A 23,958-nucleotide genomic window follows, 5' to 3' on the forward strand; every position below is an offset into this window, starting at 1 on the left:
ATCATGAGACCTACTGTCTGTTGTGGTATCTCAAAACACTTTTTTTTCTAGTTATCATATGTCAGTGATTAAAGTTCAGTGCACTGCAGATCTGCCTTTTTGGCTTCAGTTGGTTTGCTGCTGCACCAGCCGGCAGTAAAGGCAACGGTAGCTGGACATTTCCCGTTGTTTAGCTGTTCTACTCTGCGGTAGAGTTGGGGGAGGCAGCACAGTGGAACATGGAGGTGGCGTGGAAAGAAAAAGTAAGGAAATAAACGAGGGCACTGAATGAAGAAAGCACGTCAACGACGTGAAAATGTGAGGCATGTTGAAAGCAGTTCCCTGTGAATCTATTCCAGCGCCAATCTGAGTAGAATACGTGACTTCCACTGAATAGAGACCGACAGCAGCTCAAGTGTATTGTGACAGTCTTTGTTTGATGACACTGTAGAGTAATAATGATCAGATTAGTAAAACAGCTGTAGCTGTAGCTTGTATCCAAGTGACGAAGCGGACAAACTGTTGTTGGCTGAATTATTATAGGGTACGTTCTCTAAGGAGATACTGAGTTTTAGTTTCAGAGCACAGGAAGATGCATATTCACATCAAGCTGATCAAACATTATGGTGTCATCAGTGGGGTAAAATAATGACATTGGATACTGTCATTACTAATGGGATTACTATTTGTTCTATAAACAAGGATTGTAGTGATTATAGGATGTTAGTGGTCTATGATTCTCACAATTGTACTGAAATATCTCTCTGAAGCTGCAGACACTTTAAGTAAAGAGACAATCTCTTCTTTAACCTTTTCTATTCCCTCCAACTACCAGACCCAAGAGAGCTACCAAGCCTTGCCCTTTACTTTCTGACCAGTTTAATCAACTCGCCCCTCCAGGTCCTCAAACTAACAGTATGACAAAAAAAACACGTATGATTAAGATTTGACTCAATTATCCAATTATTCTAGAGTGAAGAGATGGAGAGTAACACATTTGGTTTTTTATGACCTTTTTAAATGGTTTATACTTGTATGAGGATTTCATATCAACAGTAAAGTAAAAGTTTACAACTTCATAGAGGAGTTTCAATTCAAATCTCAAGTTTAATCATTCTTAAAGTTGATGTGAAACTACAGAGCCCAAATAAGAAAAGCATTATAGAACAAAGTATTCTAAATACAAAAATCATGCAGACAGGGTTCATTTTGTAGATCGGATCATTTCCAAGTTAAGATACACAATGTCCTTTCCAGCTTCCTTTATTTCATGTCTTGCTTTTGATTTTTATTGTGAGGCACTTTGCGAGTTCAGATCTTAAAAAGTTGCTGTATAAATAAACTTTTCCAAACTATAGTCGACACAGATGACAGACGTTATTGAAAAATAATTGAAGTCGGGTGGAAACCTGCAGCTTAGAAGTTGCAAATAAAAAAAGGAGGGAGTGTAAAAAAAGAACAGCTCCACATCTCGTAACAGTCCTATTTCACAGCAAGTGCATCTGCTCCAACACACAAGCTAAACTCAAATCATTCTCCACCGTCCCATGCAATGTCAGCTAATACAATAAATATTTATTCCGAAAACAAACAAAAAGCTAACATGCACATTTGTGTACGTGGAAACACACACAAAATAAGTCAGATTAAACATTTCAGTACTAAAGATCTAAACTAACCAAGTTGTTTGTAACTATATTTTGGTGACCTCAGTAGTTGTAGCTCTGGTTCTACCCGTCCACCGCAGGCGATTCAGTGCTGCCCTTCACTCTTCATCCTACAGGCCACGGCTGTGATCAGCGCTGCTCCCTTCCCACTTCCATCCTCTGACTTGTGGAAAGTCACCTGGCACTGCGGTGCCAAATCCTGCAACGTCTCTTGCATGATGCTGGAGAAACTAAAGGAAGAGTGAGGGAGGAGGGGGGAGACCAGGGTTACAGGAAAATCCTCTCATATTTGATGTAAACTTGGTAGCTTGGTAGTAAAGAATAAATTAACATTAAGTAGCTGTAAAACTCAAACTCAAAATTGAAGAAAACTTGAAAATGTCATCATGCTTCTGCATGTGGTCCATCCAGAAGCTGCTTAGTACTCGTGTTGGGACACGTTTGCTCCTTACTGAGGGTGCGTCTTGTAAAGGGTGCCGTCCACTCCCACGGTGATGGACAGCTGATTCAGGTTGCGGTTCTGTCGTATCTTGTCGACCACAGCGGCTAAACCAGCTCCACAGAGCTGAGCGGCGCGGCGTGCAACCACGCTGCACACCTCCTTCACCAGCACGCTGTCATCACACGTGGAGCTGGTGAGGCCCAGGTGCTGCAGGATTGAGCGGACCTGTCGCATGGCCAGACGGTCACTGTGGGGTCAGAGAGAATTAGGGATCTACACGTCAAAGAGATGGCTAACATGCATGATGGACTTTCTTTGTTGCAATGATTTTAATTTATTCAACTTGCTTCAAATGGGTGATTTCACTGTAGGTTGAATGCTGTTGTGTTATATAGACTAAAACACTGTTAAACTGAACTTCATCATTAAAAACAATGGGTTTATGCAATATTCAGTACTTTAATCTTAACGTAAAGACACTTAAGTATGTGTGGCCATAAGTGCACTGATATAATCAGATAACTTGAACTTTCTGTTGCATAAATAGTGCTGACATTGAGAAGAACCTTATTTGTCTTTCAGCAACTTGAGAACATGAGGTTATTGTATTTTAGATGAAACACACAGATAATAAGACCGGTAAGCCATGCGCTATTGCTTCTTATTCCCTTCTTCCTTGTAGCCACCAGAACTCTTCAGTTGTATGTGTATCAATGTGTGTTGAGAGCTGATAGTTCACAACTGATAAGGTACATTTAATATCCCTGAAAGGACACACAGATACATTTGAGATTTAACTTTAACTTGATGAATAACTGTCTTTATTCACTCTGTATCCATTTATTCGGCATTAAGACAATTTCAGCATTAGAACGCATCTCCACATGTGTCTAAAACCAAGTGTGAACAGGGTTCCTGAGACTAGTCTGTAATACTCACCTTTCAATCTGTGCCAGGAACTTAGTCTCGAAGATGGACTGGGTCTTGAGTCGCTCAGACATTTTTCCTCTGAACAGCAAGCCCTTAGCAGTGAACTCTATCAGCACATTCCTCACTATCTCCCCCAGGTACATGCCACTGATCATCTTCTCATACCTTAGAGAAAAAGACACACAATCTGAAAACTTCCCACAGCAACACAATGTTAACATTTACAATATTCAAATTAATAATATAAATGACTATTTTTGCAGCTTAGGTTAACTGATGACTTCAAATTGCCCATACATATGAATGTGCGTGTGAATGGTTGTGTCTGTTTCTGTGTGTGTCAGCCCTGCGTTATGTAAACATAAACTGCAGCTTATTATTTACTACTACTGAATAAAAGCACCATCCACCAGCTCCAGATCACCAGCTCTCCCCTCCTCCCCAGTGATGACTCTCTCTATTCTGGAGAGAGACGTCAACAGGCTGTTTAAAAGTCAGAACCCCCACAAAGCAGACAGCCCAGACTCTGTCTCCCCCTCCACCCTGAAGCATTGTGCTGATCAGCTGTCTCCGGTGTTCACAGACATCTTCAACACCTCCCTGGAGACATGCCATGTACCAGCCTGCTTCAAGGCCTCTACCATCATCCCCGTCCCAAAAAAAAACAAGGATCACAGGACCTACAGGCCCGTCGCCATGACCTCTGTGGTCATGAAGTCTTTTGAGCACCCTGTCCTGTCGAACCTAAAAACCCTCACTGACCCACTCCTGGACCCCCTGCAGTTCACCTACAGAGCCAACAGGTCTGTAGACGACTTCAGCTCTTCCTTTAACACCATCATCCGGTCTCTGCTGCAGGACAAGCTCCCTCAGCTGCACGTGCCCGACTCCACCTGCAAGTGGATCACAGACTTCCTGTCTGACAGGAAGCAGCACGTGAAGCTGGGAAAACACGTCTCAGCCTCCCGGACCATCAGCACCGATTCCCCCCAAGGCTGTGTTCTTTCCCCTCTGCTCTTCTCCCTGTACACCAACAGCTGCACCTCTAGTCACCAGTCTGTCAAGCTCCTGAAGTTTACGGATGACACCACCCTCATTGGACTCATCTCTAGTGGGGATGAGTCCGCCTACAGGTGGCAGATTGACCATCTGGTGACCTGGTGTGGACTGAGCAACTTAGAGCTCAACGCTCTAAAGACAGTGGAGATGGTTGTGGAGTTCCGCAAGAATGCAGCCATCTGGCAGGAGGCTGAGGTCCATCAGGACCAAGACCTCACGCCACATCTGCAGTTGAGTTCATCAACAAAGCCCGGGACCCCCACTGACTCTGACATCCCCAGGACAATTTCCTACTGTTACACACCCTTGCACATCCTTTCTACGTTTCTATATTTAAATACACTTGCCACTTCTACAATAGACTTGTTTTAAAGTACTGTTGTCTGTCTGTCTGTTTGTGCACCATATTTTATTGTACATTTTGACATTTCTATTTTTTAATTATGTCTTGATTATTGCACTGTGTTCATTGCTTAATGTTATGCACCATTCACCAAATCAAATTCCTTGTATGTGTAACGTACTTGGCAATAAACGGTTCTGAATCTGATTCTGAAACTCGGATGCAGTTAAGGTACAAACTGTAAAATTGGTGAACCTAAACTGCAGCGGCAACAGTGGAATCAAACAGCCAACTGTATTTTGGATTGCATAATGAATCTGCCCACAAGATACTGGAAGGTGTTGGCAGCGCCTTGCGTCCTCATTGCCATAAAGACATTGGCAGTATGTCCACCAGTGGACGGTCCACTCCTCTGCAATATAAGCTCGTGGAGAGTTTGTTTCTATCCTTTGTTTCTATTGTGTGCTGCTCCCTACCACAGTGACCGTTTTCTCATTTTCATTGCTTTGATAATAGTTTGTTTTCAGAAAATGACTAATGTTGCCTTCAGTGAGCTGCAATTGGAGTCCGGCACTTATAAATTGCCTGTGTTGCAAAAGCTTTGGCAAAATTGCGAAGCACTTATCAAAAATCCTCATTGTTCGATATTAGCGTTTTTTTAAAGTTCCGTATACAATAGTCAGAGCATTAATATAGCAGCAAACAACTATTTGCAATGTAAAGATATAGTAGAGTAATGTCTACCCGTACAGAGAATGAAGTCACGCATGTTAGGAACATCAGAGAGACTCGCATGCACTCACTGACACTCTTCTTCTCTTAAACATGGCTGATAATAATCACTATGTCACCAAGAACTGAGTATGGTTTGGATGACAGAAGGTGAGATTTGAGAAAAGGTAAAAATAGGAGCGAAAAGAAAGGCAGTGAAGAAAGTCAGTATTATCAACATTTAAAATGTTAAAAGTTCTCACTGGGCAGCATAGCTTCATAGGATGAGCAATGGCTAGCACTGCGAGCAAACAACTAAGTAGTGTCACTAACTAACACCCAGTTTGAGGCTGCGTCTAGGACTCTACACAGTGCTCTCTGTCCTTGGCACCTTCTTGCTTATTAGTTTTTAACTTTACTTATGACAAAGTGATGCTGTTTGATGAGAGTGTTGGCACTTTTTGGACATAAAGTTGATTTTATAATGTCATAAAGTACTAATCCAATACCTCTGTTTCCCAGGATTGTTAGAGCAATCATCGACAATGTGGTCAAACTCGGTGCAGAAGTCATCAAGTTCGTCATTGTCACCAAATGCTCCCCACTCCATGTTGACACACATACGGCCATCGTTGCCCTCCACCAGTTCGATGTTCTGTATTTCCTCCATGAAGCACGCATTAGTCCCTGTGCCTGAGTTAAAGAAATGTGGAAAAGTATTTATCGGAGTACTGACATGGAAGCAAAACATCCGGCAATCTTTGATGAGCTTCATTCCAAAGTGAAAACATAAACCACTCAACGTTTGCTCATAGTGAATTGATTATAATGTTTAAAAATGGCAAAAAGAGAGGAAGGAGGGGGGACAGACTCACCCACGATGAGTCCCACTTCACATTTGGGGTCCTCATAGCTGCAGGTCATCATGGTTCCCACTGTGTCATTAACCAACGCCACAAAGTTCAAGTCAAACTCCTGGAAGCAGTGATAAAGTGATTGACATCTATAATACTGGAAACACAGTTGTAGTGTAATTGTTTGTAATTAGAAATATCAGATATATAGTAATAAGTAGTTACATATTTAAGGCCCCTCTCTTTTCGATAAGTCTGTCTTCCCTATTTGACATCGTTCATTCAGCATATTGCAATTCAAGTGATCTAAGAGAAAACTAGACTTCTGCACCTCAAGGATTACTGGTAAAAAAACATATAGAAGTCATAGATTTAGAGTTACAGCAATAATATATTTTAAAGACGGTCCTTTTAAATTACTGGCTAATTAAATGTCCCCTCTATTGATTCTTATAGAGGTTTCTTCATTAAACCCTTCAGATGTTACCATTAATAAAAAGGTTTCTTGTATGGGGAAAAAAATAACCCTTAAAGGTTATACTTTGCTGCCTGTGGCAGTTTGTAGCCTCATATGTAACGGGATACAAATATGACACCTAAATCTAGAAAAACTGAAGTCAAATACATTTCTATCGGAAACAGACAAGATTTTTAGATTCATCATGTGTCAACATTAACAGTCCACATTTCTCAATAAAGTTGAGACAAAGTATTTGTAATGCATGTACTGACCTGTCTGCGGTGGACAGCATCTTTAAGTAATGTAAGGACATCTTGTCCCTCACACCCACTGGCTTTGAAACCCTTTGTCCACTTCAGAAGAATGCCCTGAACAAATGATAATATAGTGTGCGAGACTTTTAGAATGACAGAATTTAAAATCTAAATCAAAAGCTGTTTGGCACGATGAAAAATGACACCAAATGTTTCCACAGTCCTATTGTTTGCATACTTTTAAACAAAAACAACAAAGTCTAACATGCAGCAGAATTTTTGTTTCACTACATACTTATTTAAATAAATAATTTTCAGACACAAATGTTGTTATTTTTGTGACCTGAGGCACAGCAAAGTGGGAACAAGGTTTCAATTTCAACATAATTATGCGTACGTATATGTAGGGTTTTCAAACTCAAGTTCGTTCAAAGTAATGAAATATTCAATCCATTAGTGATAAACTTAGGCTTGGATAACAGCAGATATAACTCCTACGACAGGTCTGGACCACTCGCAAAAGAGAAAATTCAAAACACAAGAAAATTGGTGAATGCGGCAAGTTGTCCTTCATCACTCGTGCCAGCCGGGTCTTGAATGGCTTGTACGAGTCTGTTTGCTCGAGTGGTTCTTGCATGAGGGCCATTGTTGCTCTGTAGAACCAGATTACTTTGCAGGCAACTGGCCAAACCACGTTTCAAATAACTGAAATCCTTTGCACGGCAGCTTACATAATCATTTACACAATTCACCAAAATATGTTTCTTTTATGGACTTTAAACCTTATTTTGGACGTTAGAAATTGAAGAGCTGGTGATTCAGGGTGTAGTTTAATAGTTCAGAGCTTCTCATTGTCGTCATCAGCTGAACCACACTTCCCATAGTTCACTGATGTCAACGCCGTGGTTATGCCGGTTTGCCTAATGAATACAAACAAAAGAAGAACCCTTCTTTCTAAACTAATAGTGATGAAGCTCGGGGAACAAACCGATATTGTTTCTGCCAACTTTATGGGATTCACACCTGAAGTTCAGGAAAATATGAAAAACCACTGGTGGATTCAATATGTTGTGATACAAATTATAACTAGTATTACACTTATAATGAATCTTGAATCAAACATTACCTGATCCAGTTTGCTTTGATGACAGGGGAAGGAGAATGTAAATCCCAGAGGTAAGGACGCACCTTTCATGCCCATGTACTCCAGGAAGTCGGCGATGCAGTACACAATGTGGCTGAAAAGCTGGCACGCAAGAGAATACTGAAGTTACATATCTGTATGACCTGAATGCAGCATCATGCAGTCATCAGAAAGAGGACCAGTTTCAAATATTAAAAGAGGGGTTTATACTTCTTCCCCTGTGCCCTGCATAGTCTCCTGAGGAATACTGTAGATCTTTTGGTGCATGTCCACATTGTGTCTCTTTCCACTTTTCACTCGCACCAGCAGCACCCGAAAGCTGGAGCCCCCAAGGTCCAAAGCTAAGAAGTCGCCATGCTCTGATGAGGGCAACAAAGACAAGAATCCTGAACATACACGTAACAGCAAAATAGACGAGAGAAATCTGAATTCAACAACAAGTCGCTACCTGTTCCATCCGGTGTGTCTCTAACAAAGGAGGGAAGCATCTTGACACTCGCCTGCTCGTGGGTTTGTTTGCACAGGCCTCGCAACATCTCTTCACTCATTCGCTTCTTCACCTCCAGCAGCTGTTCACGGCTCAAGCGCAAGGTGTCGAGGACACGCTGACGCTCAGCATGTTGAGTGGCAAGACGGTAAGCTACTGCTGTTACCATGGCTGCACCTTTCCCACTGCCGCACGGCGACTGCAAAAAACGCACATCACAGTCCGGCACAAGTCGGCGTACCATCTTGTGGAGCCTCCTGGAAAACCTAGGACACAGTGGATACACTTTGTAACATCTGTGTTGTTTTGCAATCGCCTTGGTTATCCTTTTTCTCTTCCTCAAACAATAAAAAAAATGGCAGAATTATACCACGTGATTTACAATTTACTCCTTCAAATGCAATGACAAAGCTCAATAGGGGAGTAGAAAGTTGAGTAAGTAATGTGAAAGACTAACCTAAACAACCTGCAGTGTAAGTGAGTGGTAGTTATTAGGCCACTTTGTATACAGACTACTAGGTAGGTTTTTGTCTCAACTGCAGTCAAATCGATGGGATCTTTGTCTGGCTTTTCTCTCTTTCCCTCTATCCTACATTCCCCTTCAGAAAGAATACAAAATGCTTTAACTAAACATTAACTAACTAATGTGGCGATAGGTCAGATATTATAAGGGTGTAGCAGTATCTTAAGACGAGACCACAATGCATACTGTGACACAGCAAACAGAATTGAGACTGGTTTGTCTTTTTCAGTTAAATAGTTTTAATTTATTTTATTTGAAAAATAACCACATCTTTTATTTGAATCCCCTTTATCTAATTCTGTATTTAATTCATTATTTAGTTTTAGCTCAGAGGTCTACTTTTGCATTTGTAAGTGTTCTGTTGGAAGAAACTTGACAACAATAAAGGTTATTTGTTCAAGGTTGAATAATTGACTGCAATAGGTGCAAAACACTAAGGCTAGAGAGACGCAGTCTGATGTGACGGCAAGCGGAGTACAGAGAAAGAACGGCAGAAACACTGAAATGATATACTACGCATTACTTGTACTTGATGTCAAAGCAATTTGAGCAAGTAAGAGTTTAGTCAGCTATTGAAAGACCTCGGTCATCTAAGCACTTGTCGCTTAACGTGCATTAGCCATATGCTAATAGCTCTGTGACTTAGCATAGCCTTCGTGTCGCTTTAGCCACTGAGTTGTAGCGCAAAGTTAATATAAAGCGGCATTTCTCTAACAATAGAGGAGAATGAGAATAGTTGTGTGTAATATGAGTATGCGCGTTATTTACAATGTATGAAGAGAAAAAGGAATTATCATGCTGAACTTCATATTCTATGAAACTAGCTTCATTCTGTACATTACTGTGCTGCTGCTGCTGCTGTGCAGCATTGTGACAGGGAAATTTATGTTCACATTATCTTACAAACATTATTCAAATGTAGTGAGTAATTAATGTTCAGAAGAGTTTGAATAGATTTGCATATGCTATATAAGCCGCGTTATGTTATACATGCTAGGTTTTTGGATACCCTGGAACTCTGGATTTGATTCAAGATTTCTCACTAGATTCTGGATTGGGGGATGACGATTGAGGACCCTTGCAATTCTTCACCTGCCCTGCTATCAGTGTGGTAGGACTGACGGGAGAGGCCTCAAAGAACAATTGAGCAGAACATTCTTCTTGTTTTTGGGAGGGTAAATGTATTGTATTTAGGGTGCACCCAGTTTCAAAAGACATTTCAAACAGAATAAGGTTGATTGCCGGCAATAGTGAAGTTGTTCTATGCTTTAAACTTAACTCTGTATTCGGTTTACTCATTGTGGTGTCCTATTATTGTTCATTACCTCTCCTTACGTATCTAGATACTGGTCCAGTGTGCACTTACCTCACAGGTGGGTTACACGTGTGTTAGTTGAGACACTTACTCTGGATGATTTTTGTAAACAGAGCCGTCCACTCCAATAGTGGTACGCAGCTTCTCAGCTGCTTTGTTGTCCCGGATCTGCCGCAGCACTGCCCCTAGAGTGGCAGCACACAAGTGTGCGGCTCGAGTAGATACTATCTGACACACCCTCTGAGTGGCTATGCAGTCCTCAACCAACGGGTCCAGACCCAGGCCCCGGAGCACTTTCTCCGCACTCGCCAGACCTTCATCATCCCTGCAGGTAAAGCAGAATACAAATATATAAATACTTCTGAACAGTGTCGGCAGATAAAACAAATGGATGAATGAATGGACAGGTGGCGATTGTGGCTCAGGAGGTGAAATGGATCGTCAAATCACAGGGTTGGTGGTTCCTTCTGCCCGCCAGCACCGTGCATGGCTGCAATGGCTCGCTGCCATCGATGTGTGTAAAAAGCAAATAGTAAGCCCTATATAAATGCAGCCTCGTACTATTTAGACATCTGCAACATGATCAAGGATACAGACGTTTCCGTTTTCACCTGCAAAGTAGTCCCATTTAGTTTTGCTCATTCAAACTATTTGAGTATTTATGGTGCAAGATTAATGTGCAAACCAAGGCAAAATACTATAACTTCCACAACCAACCAACTGACAAAATGCATATGAGCATCTACTGCTCTACTTCACTGGCCTACAAGTAAGACTTCAAATGTAACGCGAACGTATATTTTCAGTCCTTTTCTGCCCTAGCACATAATATACAAGACAGTAGGAACAGAAACCATTAGGTGAGAATGTTCTTTGTGTATTTAAGTTAGTCAGTGATTAGCAGCTTGACTAACACATGCTGTCCCTCTCTGTAAAGTTCTCTCATCCATCCTGGTGATAAGATGTCGGGTCCAAGTTAAACAAACCATTGGAAGACCTTAAAGACGTCTTTTCAGTTCTAACTGGACACTTTTTGTCTGCTTCTTACACTGTGCAATCACTGCATCCGACTCTCACACACACACACACACACACACACACACACACACACACACACACACACACACACACACACACTAACTTTTCATTCTCAATGGCATAGATGTAGCTGGTGATGAAGCTTCCGCTGGTGAGGAGCTCTGCTGTAGTCTTTCCCTTGAACAGCAGCTGCTCTTTGGTCATCCTCAACAGGATGAGACGTACCAGTTCCCCCATGTACAGGCCACCGATCATCTTCTCAAACCTGTACACCAACACAAGAAACCATTGTCACGTCCTTAAGAGTTGGATTCATACCTTGAACAGAGCCACCAAAACTGTATTTATATACAGTATATATTTAGAGCGAGAGAGAGAGAGAGAGATAGATCTATATACACTGTATCAATCTATCTAAATATAAATAAAGGGCTTTTTGATCATGGAGACTGGATATATATATATATATATATATATATACACGTTTTTGTTTTGCAATACTGAACCATTAAGATCAGGATCATACTGGCCAGGTGGCGTAATCAAGTGTTAGATAACATGTTAGCAATAACAAGGATTGTGTCCCTTGAGCAGCTGGAAACATCAAAGCAGAATGTGTTGCGTTTCATTAACACAAGCTTAACAACAGCGAGACAGAACATGAAGCTGCAATGAGTGGAATTCGCTGGTGAGAACAGCATCCATCTGCTACAAGGATAAATCAGAGTTAGAGTTGTGAGTATGGCATGATAATGCTGTGAAAATGTACATTATGCTGAATTAAACAAGACAAATTGTATGCAGTTTACATAAACAGCAAATTGAAACAAGAGTAGGTCAGACAAAAGGGAGGGCTCAACTAAAATATCATGAATATACCAATATGAACAATAGAAATTACAAATAAAGGCATCTGTAATACATGCTTGTCTGCTGTGGAGTTAAGTGAAGCCACTACTGAGAGATGTTTAATGTTGTACCAGGTAAAATAAGGTCAAAGACACTCACAGCTGCTTGCCAGGGTTTAGAGAGCCTGCATCTATTTCCCGGTCGATGTCGGTGCGCAGATCCTCCAGGGAACCGTCGTCTCCGAAAGCGCCCCACTCTGTATTAACACACATCCGGCCCTCATCACCGTCCAGCAGGTCAAGGTTCCTCATCTGCTCCATGTAGCAGGCATTGGTGCCCGTTCCTTGAGGGAAGGGAAGTTGGCACCAACATTACTAGGTGGTTCACGTTCGACATTTTACTGCAGTATCAGTAAAACCTGGGCTCTTCTTCTTTCGCAGGCATGAGACGTTTAGCATGAATTTCAGGATACTTTTGTAACTTCTACAGGTGCACCATTGAGAGACTGCATCACCAAATGCAGTTGCAATTGCACCACTCTCAACCGTAAGGCTCTACAGAGGGTGGCTAAAAACTGCTCAGCACATCCCCAGGACGGAGCAGCCAGGAGGACCTCGACAGCAAATACGTCCATTCCAACTGTCTCAACTGTCTCTATCGATGGCACCGCCAACGTGCTATTTGTTTGGTGGCTAATACAGGGTCACCTAAGATAATTGTTTCACAAGTAAAAAAGAAATTTCACAAAAAGCTGTCCTTCACAAACTCAAGCAGCAAAACAAGCTTCATGCTTGTTTTGGTTGCAATCTACTGACAGAGCTATAAAAAGAAGAATGAAGGCCACTCTGCCTGCTGCTGACTGGCCCACGGACTATTCATAGGTTTTCTTATGGCATTGATTCAACGATTTTTTTTCTGTTTATTTCTGTACACATGCAGAGTATATTACAGGGGTCACTAATAGGCGGACCACAGTCCGGATCCGGACGCCGTTGTATCCGGACCCTGGACCTAAAACCGAGACATAATTGAGAATTATTCAATTTTGACGGAGCGCTTCTATTTTAACCGGCGCAGCTTTTCTAGCCTCGTTTAGCGGTCCAAGAAACACCCCGGCCATTTGCATGCGTTGTAAATCACATCACCTGATGCTGCTCAACCAATCAAATATGTGTATTCCGACAAGTTTCCTGATTCGAGTGAGATGTACACACTCACGGGGAGACGAGGAAAGAGAACGAAGAGCAGGAGAGTTAAGTGAGTCAGAAAGGTTATCTCACATGGCGTTCTCCAAAAAGAGAAAAGTGGTCAGAGAGACCAGAGTCTTTAACCAAGAATGGACAGACTCGTATATCTTCATTCTTCCTACGGGCAGTTTATGGTTTTAAAACCAGGATGTCTCGCATGTTCAGAGACCGTGACGATTATTAAAAGCGGTAATGTGAAGCGTCACTACGAGACAAAGCATAACTCTTTTGAGCAAACGTACCCGCTCACATCTGAAATGAAGACACAGAAAATAAACCTAAGAGCCCAATTTATATTGTATGAACAGTAATGTTAAAATATATGTGATTTAACACAAACACCAAGTCTGACATATAAAATGAAATAACACCATGACACTATAGCAAAGAGGACAATCTACTAGTAACAAGATGTTATCACATGTCAGGACATAGACTGAGGATCTAACCTTCCCTGCCTTACTTCTGCACATTATACACCCGTTATGTTCACATGAACAATGAATAATAGCTTGCAGCACGGGAGACAAATCTGAATAAGAGGCTGCTTCCATACATAGGGATCACAGGAGGAATACTAAGTAAATCATGTATTGACAGGTCTTTACAGTCACCACGTCTCTTTAGACGATTATTTTACTGCCTATTATCATGGTAATGTTTGCTCCACCAACGTCAGTCAATGGGCAGTATATAACATGGCAAATGTTGGCAATCCCCAAAGACAGTGCATTGTTTTCCCTGAAATGCTGCTCAGTAAGTTGTGTTTCTTCCAGCATCAGAATCCAAATGCTCTGCAAACTGGCATGTGTGCAAACAAGTGGTGACTTTATCCAATCCTTCTTATTTGAGTGTTGTTATTGGACTCACCCACAATGAGGCCAATTTCACAGTGATGATCGTCGTAGCCACAGGTCATCATGGTTCCCACTGTGTCATTGATCACAGCCAAGATGTCAACGTCAAAGTCCTGCAATGAGATGTGATTTAAATTATATACGTTGAAATCAACACAGACGCAATGATTTTTTTGGTTTGGCATAGGACTTTAGATTGACAGATATCCTTTGCTGGACTGTGGTTAACTATTAAATAAGGTTAATATACATTATTTTCCTAATATTTAAAAGTATTTCAAGTCACTACTACTTACATTCAAGCAAGTAAAAAGGTCATAGATTTGGACCAAACAACACCAGAAGTCTGGCTTTGTTTTTAATGTAAACAAATGTTTTCTTAGCATCTTACCATTAGCTTGTCTGTAACACGAGTGGACATTATTTTAGTGGGCAAGAGTGATGATTTTCTTTTTGTAAAGATTTGTTTCAAACATCTTTTTGAAATAGTTGCAAACATCCGTGGCTGTCCTCCTGGGTTTGACGTGGATCCTGCAGCACTAATTTGGTCATTGTGGCTACACTTCACAATCCTTGATGTTTCTGAACCTTTACAGCTCGAGGTGTCATCACACCTCGTCGTTACCCACGTCACTCGCACAAGGTGCCTGCAGAGGTGGCCAACACATCTATACTTGGACTTGAGGTATTACTTCAAGACACTGCTGTCTTACCTTAAGCAAGTGGCCAGCAAAGTTAAGAACCACTGGAAGGATCGCCTTTGTTCTTATTAGGGCTGGGCGATATGGCCAGAATGTTATACCCGGATATACAGTAGGTCATTTCATGTCTCGAATAATATAAATCAAAATATAGCAGGTTCTCTGGTAATTCAATACATTAACAGTCTATATGAAATAACCACATGGTAAAGCATGAAGTATGAATCAAATACTTATTAAGGACAAGTACTTTGTATTTTCTCATTTTCTGGTCCGTGTCTGACTTGCTTACGAGCTCTTCTTGTTCGTGTTGGACTGAGTCTGAGACCCAAATCCACATGTTGAGACGCCTCTGTCGAGCTAAACAGACGTTTGCTCCAGCTGCGCTCCCACCAGGCAAGGATCTGCATGCAAATCATCGTCCAACTGACGGAAATATTACCGTAACGCAGTTTGGCTGCTGGTTTTTCAACATTGCAATAGCAATGATAAAGAAAACATATTAATGATGACATTTTCATATTGTTTGACAATATATATATCTATATATATATATATAGATATATAGATATATAATATATATATCGTCATATCTCTCGGCCTTAGTTCTAATGCAAGAATACTGTTGAAGGCAACCTCCTGCACTGCTGTTTGCAGACTCATCTCTAAGGGATGCTGCAAAAACTGGCAAATGTTCACTTATCAAAAATGAAATCAGTTCGGCATGACACGGTTGTTAAGCCACAAATAATCAATATTTGCGAGCTATGAAAAATCCTCCTTCTCTCACGGCTCTGAGAGGGCTACTGATCCCCCTGAATTGAATGTGTTTGCACATTGGCCACAACCAAGCTGTTGGTGAGTGCCAATGTGTGTTCAAACAGAACTTGCAAATGTTTCCCCTCACGTTGAAACATTTTCAACTCATGCAGACACATATTTGCGTCAATTCGAGCTTTCCGAGCAAACTGGCATGTAATCTCGCAGCTTTTCAGCTTTAATGTTCGCACTGCATTCGACGCTAATAATGGGTTGCTTTTACTGTTTTTTAGCTTTGGTGGTTACATTTCTTTGCATTATCTCCATACAGTAAATAGTACATAATGTACCATGAAAACTAGATTTTGTACACTTACCCCTCGTTTTTTGATGGATTTCCTCAGAAGGCTGACCACGTCCTTTCCCTCTACACCGTTTGCCTTGAAGCTTTTGGTCCAAGACACCAAAACACTCTGCAAATAGGAAAATAAAGACTTTACCTGCCCGTTTCTATTCAGCGAAGCTGACCTTCAGAGTGGATCATTTTAGTGAAAAGCTGCTCCTCTGAGTTTTTAGTTATTATTTTAACGGTTTAAACTGAAAGCAACTGAAAGCAAAAATAGGTTCTGAACTTTTCCATTATAATTCTGTTCTACAGCTCCGTCAGTGAATTGCTTTGCAGCTTTTTGTGAAATGTTTTTCTACGCGTGAACCCATTAACCTAGCTGCCGCCGTATCAGTCACCAGTCATCTTTTTGTCCACTTCCATTTTACACATTCAGACTTAAACATTTTATCATTTTATTTTCACAATGTGGTTTTAAGGCTCCTAAACACTTGACATATCAGGAAACAGTTACTATATAAAAATATATACTAGCAAATGGGAGTTAAACAAATTCAGAATGTAAAATAAAATTGCCAACCTAATCTCCTCAGATGTTTTAAGGGCACTGATAAAAGCAGTATCTGAAAGGTAGCAGGGGAACACAAAGCTGTACTGTAATACTACTTACTGTAATATTACCTACTGTACAGCAGGGGTCGACAACCTATGACACGGGGGCCAGCGTTTAATTGGCACTTAATAAAGGAAATACTAAACCTTCTCTCTGATTGATTAGTGTTTCCTAGACAGTATTAAAGTTGTGGCAACGCCTCTCACTATCGCTGCAAGGAAGCGGTCACATTGTTTCTGCAGTCAAACGGTATCTCCAGCTAGGACAAGCTTCCTGGGTTTAGTCCAATCAGATTGCAGCTCATTTGTAAACAGCTTCTCAGAGTCTAACAGGGTCCCGTCTGCCATATCCCGTGATTAATCGCATAGCGCCTATCGTTTTTACGCACTAGGCGCTTCTACAGATAGAAAGGCACTGCGGTGCACTTTACTTTTTCAACCAGCAAAATGTGCTCTTTTGGATCAGAGCCCAACAAAACCAATGAGTCTCTGGTGTATTTGATGGATCGAAGAGCCACTGTTTACACCCATTTCTATTGTTTTGTACAAGGCCAAAACAAAGCTGCATTAAAACTCACTGTATGCTATATTGACTAACTTCACCAATGTTTGTCTACGAAACCAAGTTTCACACTTATGGTTTGAGAATTACTTGAAATAGGTAAAAGAACTTCCAAATCACTCACCTCATCCAACTTGGTCTGCTGGCAGGGAAAAGAGAAGGTGAAACCCAGAGGAAGCTTTTTATCCTTTATGCCCAACTTCTCCAGGAAATTAGCCAGGCAATCAGCTATGTGGTCAAATAACTACAGGAGAGAGAAAAGGTCAGTTTTCTTATTAACCAAGAGCTGGAAATTGAGCGTGAGTGTGAGTGTGAGTGTGAGTGTGAGTGTGTGTGTGTGTGTGAGTGTGTGTGTGTGTGTGTGTGTGTGTGTGTGTGTGTGTGTGTGTGTGTGTGTGTGTGTGTGTGTGTGTGTGTGTGTGTGTGAATAGCCCATCTTGTGGGGACAAAAAGCTGATTACAGTCACATTGTTTTTTTGGGACAAAATGGGGACATTTGCAAGTCCCCATGACATAATATCAATACATCCTATTGTTTCATTAGGTCCTCTTTCTACATTCATTTATTTTTCTCTGAGTGGCTGTGTGGCATAATCTATGTCATACTAGTATATAAATCCTAATCAGTCTTCTGATCCATGAGTTATCTACTAAACATGTGTTTTAGTTTTAAGTCAAATATCATAGAAAACAGCCAAAGCTCATCTTCCTGTCTGTACCTTCACACACACCTGACACTGGATGAAAAAATGCTTATATATATATATACACACATATATATATATATACACATATATATAACTTGTTATGTTGAACACATTTGGTTTCATAAAAACATTCCTAGAAAGTGATGAAAGCGCACCAGACAAATTGTAATATATCACTCCAATTTGAATCCAAACATTTCCCGAACATGAATCGTGTGTTCTGCCAAAAGGTTATGTTGACCCAGACAAAGACTTGAGAGCATGACATAATGAGGAGACCAGATGTGCTTTTGTTTGTGATTCAACCGACTGGTTCGATTGGTGTAAAGTGACATAAGGGGGATGAATTTAGACTATAAGAGTAAGCAGTGTGAAGTAATACATTGGATTTTGTTGAATGTTGCCGTGTGCTCATTAAAACACTTCCCGCTGGGGTTGCAACTCCAATTCAACGTCTCTTCTCGTAAATTTGCCACGACAAATGTATTGTTAGTCAACACGAGCCACTCCACTTCTTGATTAAATGAATCAATCAATGGTGTCACGTGCACGGAATACAATCCGATATGTACACGCATCATTCTTTCTCCTGACAAAAGCTTCGCTCCGTGTACACTGAAGGTAGTAATTAATCACTCTCTCATCAAACCTTTTATCTCTTTAAAGGCAAAGACTAATGTTGAAAACCTTAGCAGCAGGCTTTTAATTTATAACCCCCACTAAGCGCTGTAGCTTGGTCAGTCCATACCAACTCGTCATGACCTTCTAGTTCCTGTCATGGATTTACTTACATGTAGTATTGTGAATAGTCCCATCAGGACGAACTAACATTCATTACCATTCATACACCGCAGGCACAGCCTACAAGAGCAATTTGTGTCTTGGCCGAGGACACATCGACTCCAAAAATGTAAATCTCCATTAATTTTCCCTTTCTTGCAAAAGGGAAGATTCTTCTGTTTCGTATTAATATAGTTCTATCACATCTAGAACTGTTCCTTGCGAAATATAACTTTGTAGCTAAAACTGAAAACAAACCAATTACATTTATTATAAATGTATTTACTACGTAATTAAAAAATAAAATGTAAATAGCTAATTATTCAGAATTTTCACTGGCTGTTACATTATAAATAGAGTTATTTCAGGCTTTCTAGCTATTTACATGACTACATGATGCAAATTATCCTTCAGGTTTCTTGGATGTTCAGTACAAATTGCAACCCAGCCCAGTGAAAACTAAGCAATTGGTGAGAATACATAAACTTCTAAAACTTAGAAAATGCATAACGTAAGAAAAGATTTGGAGTGGCGCTATAGGGTTTTTCAATGTCCCGTAACTTTAATAAAAGTGTTCCAAGACAATCCACGACATTTACTGTACACGACATTGTTTGCAGTGCATATTAGCCGTGTGTTATTACCTCTGACCCGCTGCCTCTCATGAGGTGTTCAGGAATGGCATAAATCTGATTTTCCATCTCCACCTCTTGCTTTCCATTAGCCATAACTTTGACCAGGAGCACCCGGAAGTTGGATCCGCCAAGATTGAGGGCGAGGAATTCACCTTGCTCTTTGAACAAAAAACAAAAGACAAGATATAATCACATATCACACATAGCACCCATATCACACATAGCACACATAGCACATGGAATTCAAGTTTCAACTAGAGTTTCTTACTGTGAAAAATAACTATTGACAACTGAGGGGTGTCCAACATTATTAAAAGGTGCAGCAATGACTGTAAGTCTGAATAACATACATCAAATTGTGTCATTCAGATATAATTGGTTTTCAGAAGAAGCATGGATGTCATGGAGCCTTTGCCTGATACTGAGGTACAAACAGCTTGTCTGATTTGTTTAACTTTGATTTGGAATAATTTGGAAGAGAGGTGTTCAGGGGCTATTGATCCTTTAACAGAAATCTAATATGAATGGGTCTAACATGCGTTCAATGGACCCATTTCATATATTTTGATGTATAAAAAGCCAGATTACCGGTTCCATCAGGAGTGGAGCGCACAAACGTTGGCAGCATCTTGACAGCAGCTGTGGGGTTGGTGTCTCTGCACAGGCCTTTGTCCATCTCTCGTCGAAATCTTATTGACAAATCCATTAAAGTCTTATCCGACAGCTGAAAGTGGTGCAGGAATTTGTCCACCTAAGCCATTGTAGAGATGAGAAACCAAGAGAGAAATGTCAGGCAAGAGGTTATATATAACAGTAGAGCAGTGAGTTTAAAAAGTAAGATTGTGAATTTAGAATGTCATTAAACTAATAACACATTTATAAATATTTTACATTAAAAAAATGGGCAGTTCTGCATTGAGAAAAGCTCAAAAACTCTTGAGATGGATTCCTTTATTTTGATACCAAGTTGTGTTTACTGTCTGTGAAGAAGGGTGTGTGAGTAGCACGTGTATCAAAGGCATGGTGCGCCTGGAAAAGATGCAAAACAACATTTCTTGTTTGCCCAAAAGCAGTTCTGTTTGTATTGCTGTCTGATACATCTGTGTGAATATTGTAAATTAACTGAGCTGTATTTACTGAGCCAGATAACATCATGATCCAACCAGCTAACTGATGTCATCACTGACATTTTCAATAAACATTTCCAACCTGCTTCAAGACAGCCACCATCATCCGTGCAACCAAAAAGTTTGCGATGTCCAGTCAAACGAGTAAATGACTACCACCTTGTGGCACTCACCCCCCCTTCTGAGGAAGTGCTTTGAGAAACTGGTTCTCCAGCATACCAACAACAACAACATCCCAGCCAGTTTGCATACAGAGCCAAACAGATCCACAGAAGATGCCATCGCCACTGCTCTGCACTCAGCCCTCACACATCATGAAAATAACAACACCTACATCAAAATGCTGTTTGTCAATTTTAACCCAATCGCCCCCATGACAGTGATTGGCAAACCTAGCACTGAGGGCTTGAGTATCTCACCCTACAACTGGATATTAGACTCACAAACAGACCCCGGGCAGTTAAGAGTGGCAGCCACACTTCCTACACTTTAGTAAAACCCCCGAGGGCTGAGTACTCAGCCCCCTCTTGTTCACGCCGCACACCCACGACATGAAGAGAACTCTGTTGGGACGTTTTCCGATGGCACATTATCTGCCGCATTACAAACAATGATGAGACTTTATATTGAGAGGAAATAAACAATCTTGCAGAGTGGTGCTCAGAGAACAACATACTGCTCAGAGTGTGTTGATTGCGAAGACACTCACCCCTGTCTACATCAGTTTTAAGTAACGTGTAACAAGAGATAGGAAGTGAAAATAAATGTGTGAGAGAGAGGCATCATTGTAAATAAAAATGATGCCTCTCTCACATTTATTTCTACAATCTGGCTGCAATTAACCACCTCAACATCTTCGTTGCCAGTTTCCCCCGTCGCCACGTTGTGCGTAGAGTTTCTGTACTGGGGAAGTTTTATTTTTATATATCACAACTTTCGTAGACGAAGATGTATCAGTGTTTCTACTAGGTCACCTTGCCCCCATGGTCTGCACATGTATCTGAGCAAACCATTGAACAAACACCTTGCGTACTACACAAGCTTCTGCTGGCTCACCTCACCTCATCTCACCTCACCTCACAGGCACACACACTGTCTGAACTGCAATGTGAAACAGGAGATAGTGGGCGATAGCAGAGTTTAGACACAAATAGCTAGACAAAATGAGGTGAGAAGGCCTTTCCACATCTAATGTTATGACATTTAAAAAAAGGCCCAGTCTACTATCTGGCATGTTTTGTCTGACAAAGTAAGGGTAAGGAGTGAGTGCAAAAAGAGTGAGTGTTTTGTTTCAAGTGACACTTTATTTATTTTTATTTTTGTACAACGGCAACAAAACAGCGAGACAAATGGGTAAATGAGTTCCATTCAACTATTTTTAAGAGTCAATAGAAAGGCCCATGTGTAGTGTAGATGCGATGCTTTCTATCACGGATTGCACAATACTGCAATCAGGAATTCAATAAGAAAAACAATAGGAAATTATAACCAGTACATGCAGTGTATTATAAAGGGAATTAAGCTTTTTAGAAGTTGTTTTTTTCCAACAAAATGTTTCATAATAAAGAAAGCACAGGTGTTCATGTTAAAAAAAAATGGCTTCATTGTATTTAAGCGTCCAAGTAAGCCATGACAGCCAGTGTGCTCCAAATAGCTGCATTTAATTCAGCGTTATATAGCTGGAAAGATATGAATGCAGTAGATAAATATATTACACATGTTGTGCATTAAACACCATCTGAATGTATGCAATGACCTACGTGCATTATGCATCTACAGTAGTGACTCGTTGTCACTGTCACACAGTAACGTTAGGCCTTCAAATATCCCGTCATGATAGACTATAAACACCCCAGAACAAATCCAGGCGAGTGTTTCACACCAGTACTCACTTTGTGCGCTTGGTCATCTTGGTGTTCGGTGCAGAAACTATCCAAAAGACTCGAGGCCAACATCTTACAGTGATGTGTTGCAACTTCAAATTAAATGAAGTCCTGCTCGTCCGCCTTGCTGTAGACTTGGAACAAAGTTGATCTCCAAAGATAGCTTCTTTAAATAATGAACACAAATTAAATTATTATTATTATTTGGCTCGGTTTGTTGTCTAAACTCTGGAACTAAAACTTTAAAGTTAGTTTAAAACGCAGCCGTGAAAAAAGAACTTCCAGCTTCCTGGAGTTACGAGTAGCTTGTCGACGTCATCCCGGAAAAATGGCGCTGATTGGCTGCAGAGAGATGACGTATGGCCTCTGCGTCATCTCTTGGTTCCCACTAAAATATTGTCCAAGGACGTGGAGGGCGGGGCAAACTAATACAGCCTTACATTAAGAGCCTTGCAGCCTCTGGGAAGCATTTAATATTTACTTATATTTGTATTTATTTATATATACGGTTTTCGATAATAAATAGTCAATGAAGTGTTTTTTTTGTTTTTTTCAACTTACAGGTACATCCAGTACTGTATTTAAGCACAATTTCAAGTCATTGAACTTTCATTTTTCTAATTTTATGCTGGGTTAGGCTACTTTATACTCACTACATTTAGCTGCAGACACAAGCTACTTTGCAGATCATGACTTTTTATACAAAATGTATTGTTGAGGTCTACATGGTCGGTGCTTGAACATGAGAGTTCTAAGCACATTAGAGGCTCTATACATTTGCTCAGAGGCCTGAAGTTATTAGTGTATTTTGCATGACGTGTTTTTGGTAAAGTAGTCTGGTAGTATTGTAACTTGACCTCAAACAAAATACATGAAAAAACTATGCTTACTTGTATCCCACCAAAGGCCTCCTCTTTGACATATAAAGAATGAATAATGCAATCTACCTTTGACAGCATATATGTTTTAATAAGTAGAAAAGCTGTTGCAATATTTTTGTACTCACCGTGGCAGCTCTTTATTTCTATAACACAGGAACAGGTGTATCAAAACAAGTGCCAAGTAAATGTCCCTTGTCCTCCCGTCGGCCATGCAACTTGTGTCCTCCCAGGTAAAAATTACAAGCACAAAATCAGTTCATTCAAGCTCATTGCAAGTTTTACACTTCTTTTTGGAATTCATGGTCAGTAAACCTAATTTACATTATATAATTATTCTAAATATATACACCTCCTATACCTACATATATTTGAGTTGTAAAAAGCAGAATTTGTAAATAATTTGGATTGTCACAGACTGGTATATGTCAAATATTAACCAGGATATACCCAGGTGAGAATAGACGGATGCAATTATGTTCACAAATAACAGATTAAAAATGGGGTTTATTGTTGAAGAATAGTCAACATTTATTTCCCTAAACTTTACATTTTAGTTTCAACTTTTTAAAACATAATTTGGAATACAATTTCAAACATGCATACAACCGTCCCAGTTTGTTTCTTCCTCAGCAGCTCCTGCCATGGGCATACAACATAAATTGTGTGATAGTTTTCTCTCCGGAGACCTTCTGTCATCTCAAGTACCACATGCTTGACCGGATTTTTTTCTGTCTGTTCATCAACAGGTTTGCCACAGTAAACTTGCACAGTACACTGGTCTTGGCATATGTATGAAACCCAGATGT

General features: G+C 40.5%; 1 protein-coding gene across 1 annotated transcript; it reads right to left on the reverse strand.

Annotated features, from left to right (window-relative positions):
* Positions 1 to 1,058: 1,058 nt before the first annotated feature.
* hk2 (hexokinase 2) lies at positions 1,059 to 22,555 on the reverse strand. Its single transcript, XM_079162108.1, has 18 exons — positions 22,281 to 22,555; positions 19,850 to 20,012; positions 19,271 to 19,419; positions 17,264 to 17,383; positions 15,997 to 16,092; positions 14,173 to 14,272; positions 12,215 to 12,398; positions 11,310 to 11,471; positions 10,260 to 10,493; positions 8,292 to 8,596; positions 8,054 to 8,202; positions 7,826 to 7,945; positions 6,718 to 6,813; positions 6,007 to 6,106; positions 5,641 to 5,824; positions 3,028 to 3,183; positions 2,099 to 2,335; positions 1,059 to 1,876 (listed from the first exon to the last, which is right to left on the reverse strand). Exons 1-18 carry the CDS (start codon positions 22,341 to 22,343, stop codon positions 1,732 to 1,734), a joined length of 2,763 nt encoding a protein of 920 aa, XP_079018234.1. The 5' UTR covers positions 22,344 to 22,555; the 3' UTR covers positions 1,059 to 1,731.
* Positions 22,556 to 23,958: the final 1,403 nt, after the last annotated feature.

Source organism: Pholis gunnellus (genome assembly GCF_910591455.1).
Source record: "Pholis gunnellus genome assembly, chromosome: 6".
In the NCBI taxonomy this organism is placed as follows: Eukaryota; Metazoa; Chordata; class Actinopteri; order Perciformes; family Pholidae; genus Pholis; species Pholis gunnellus.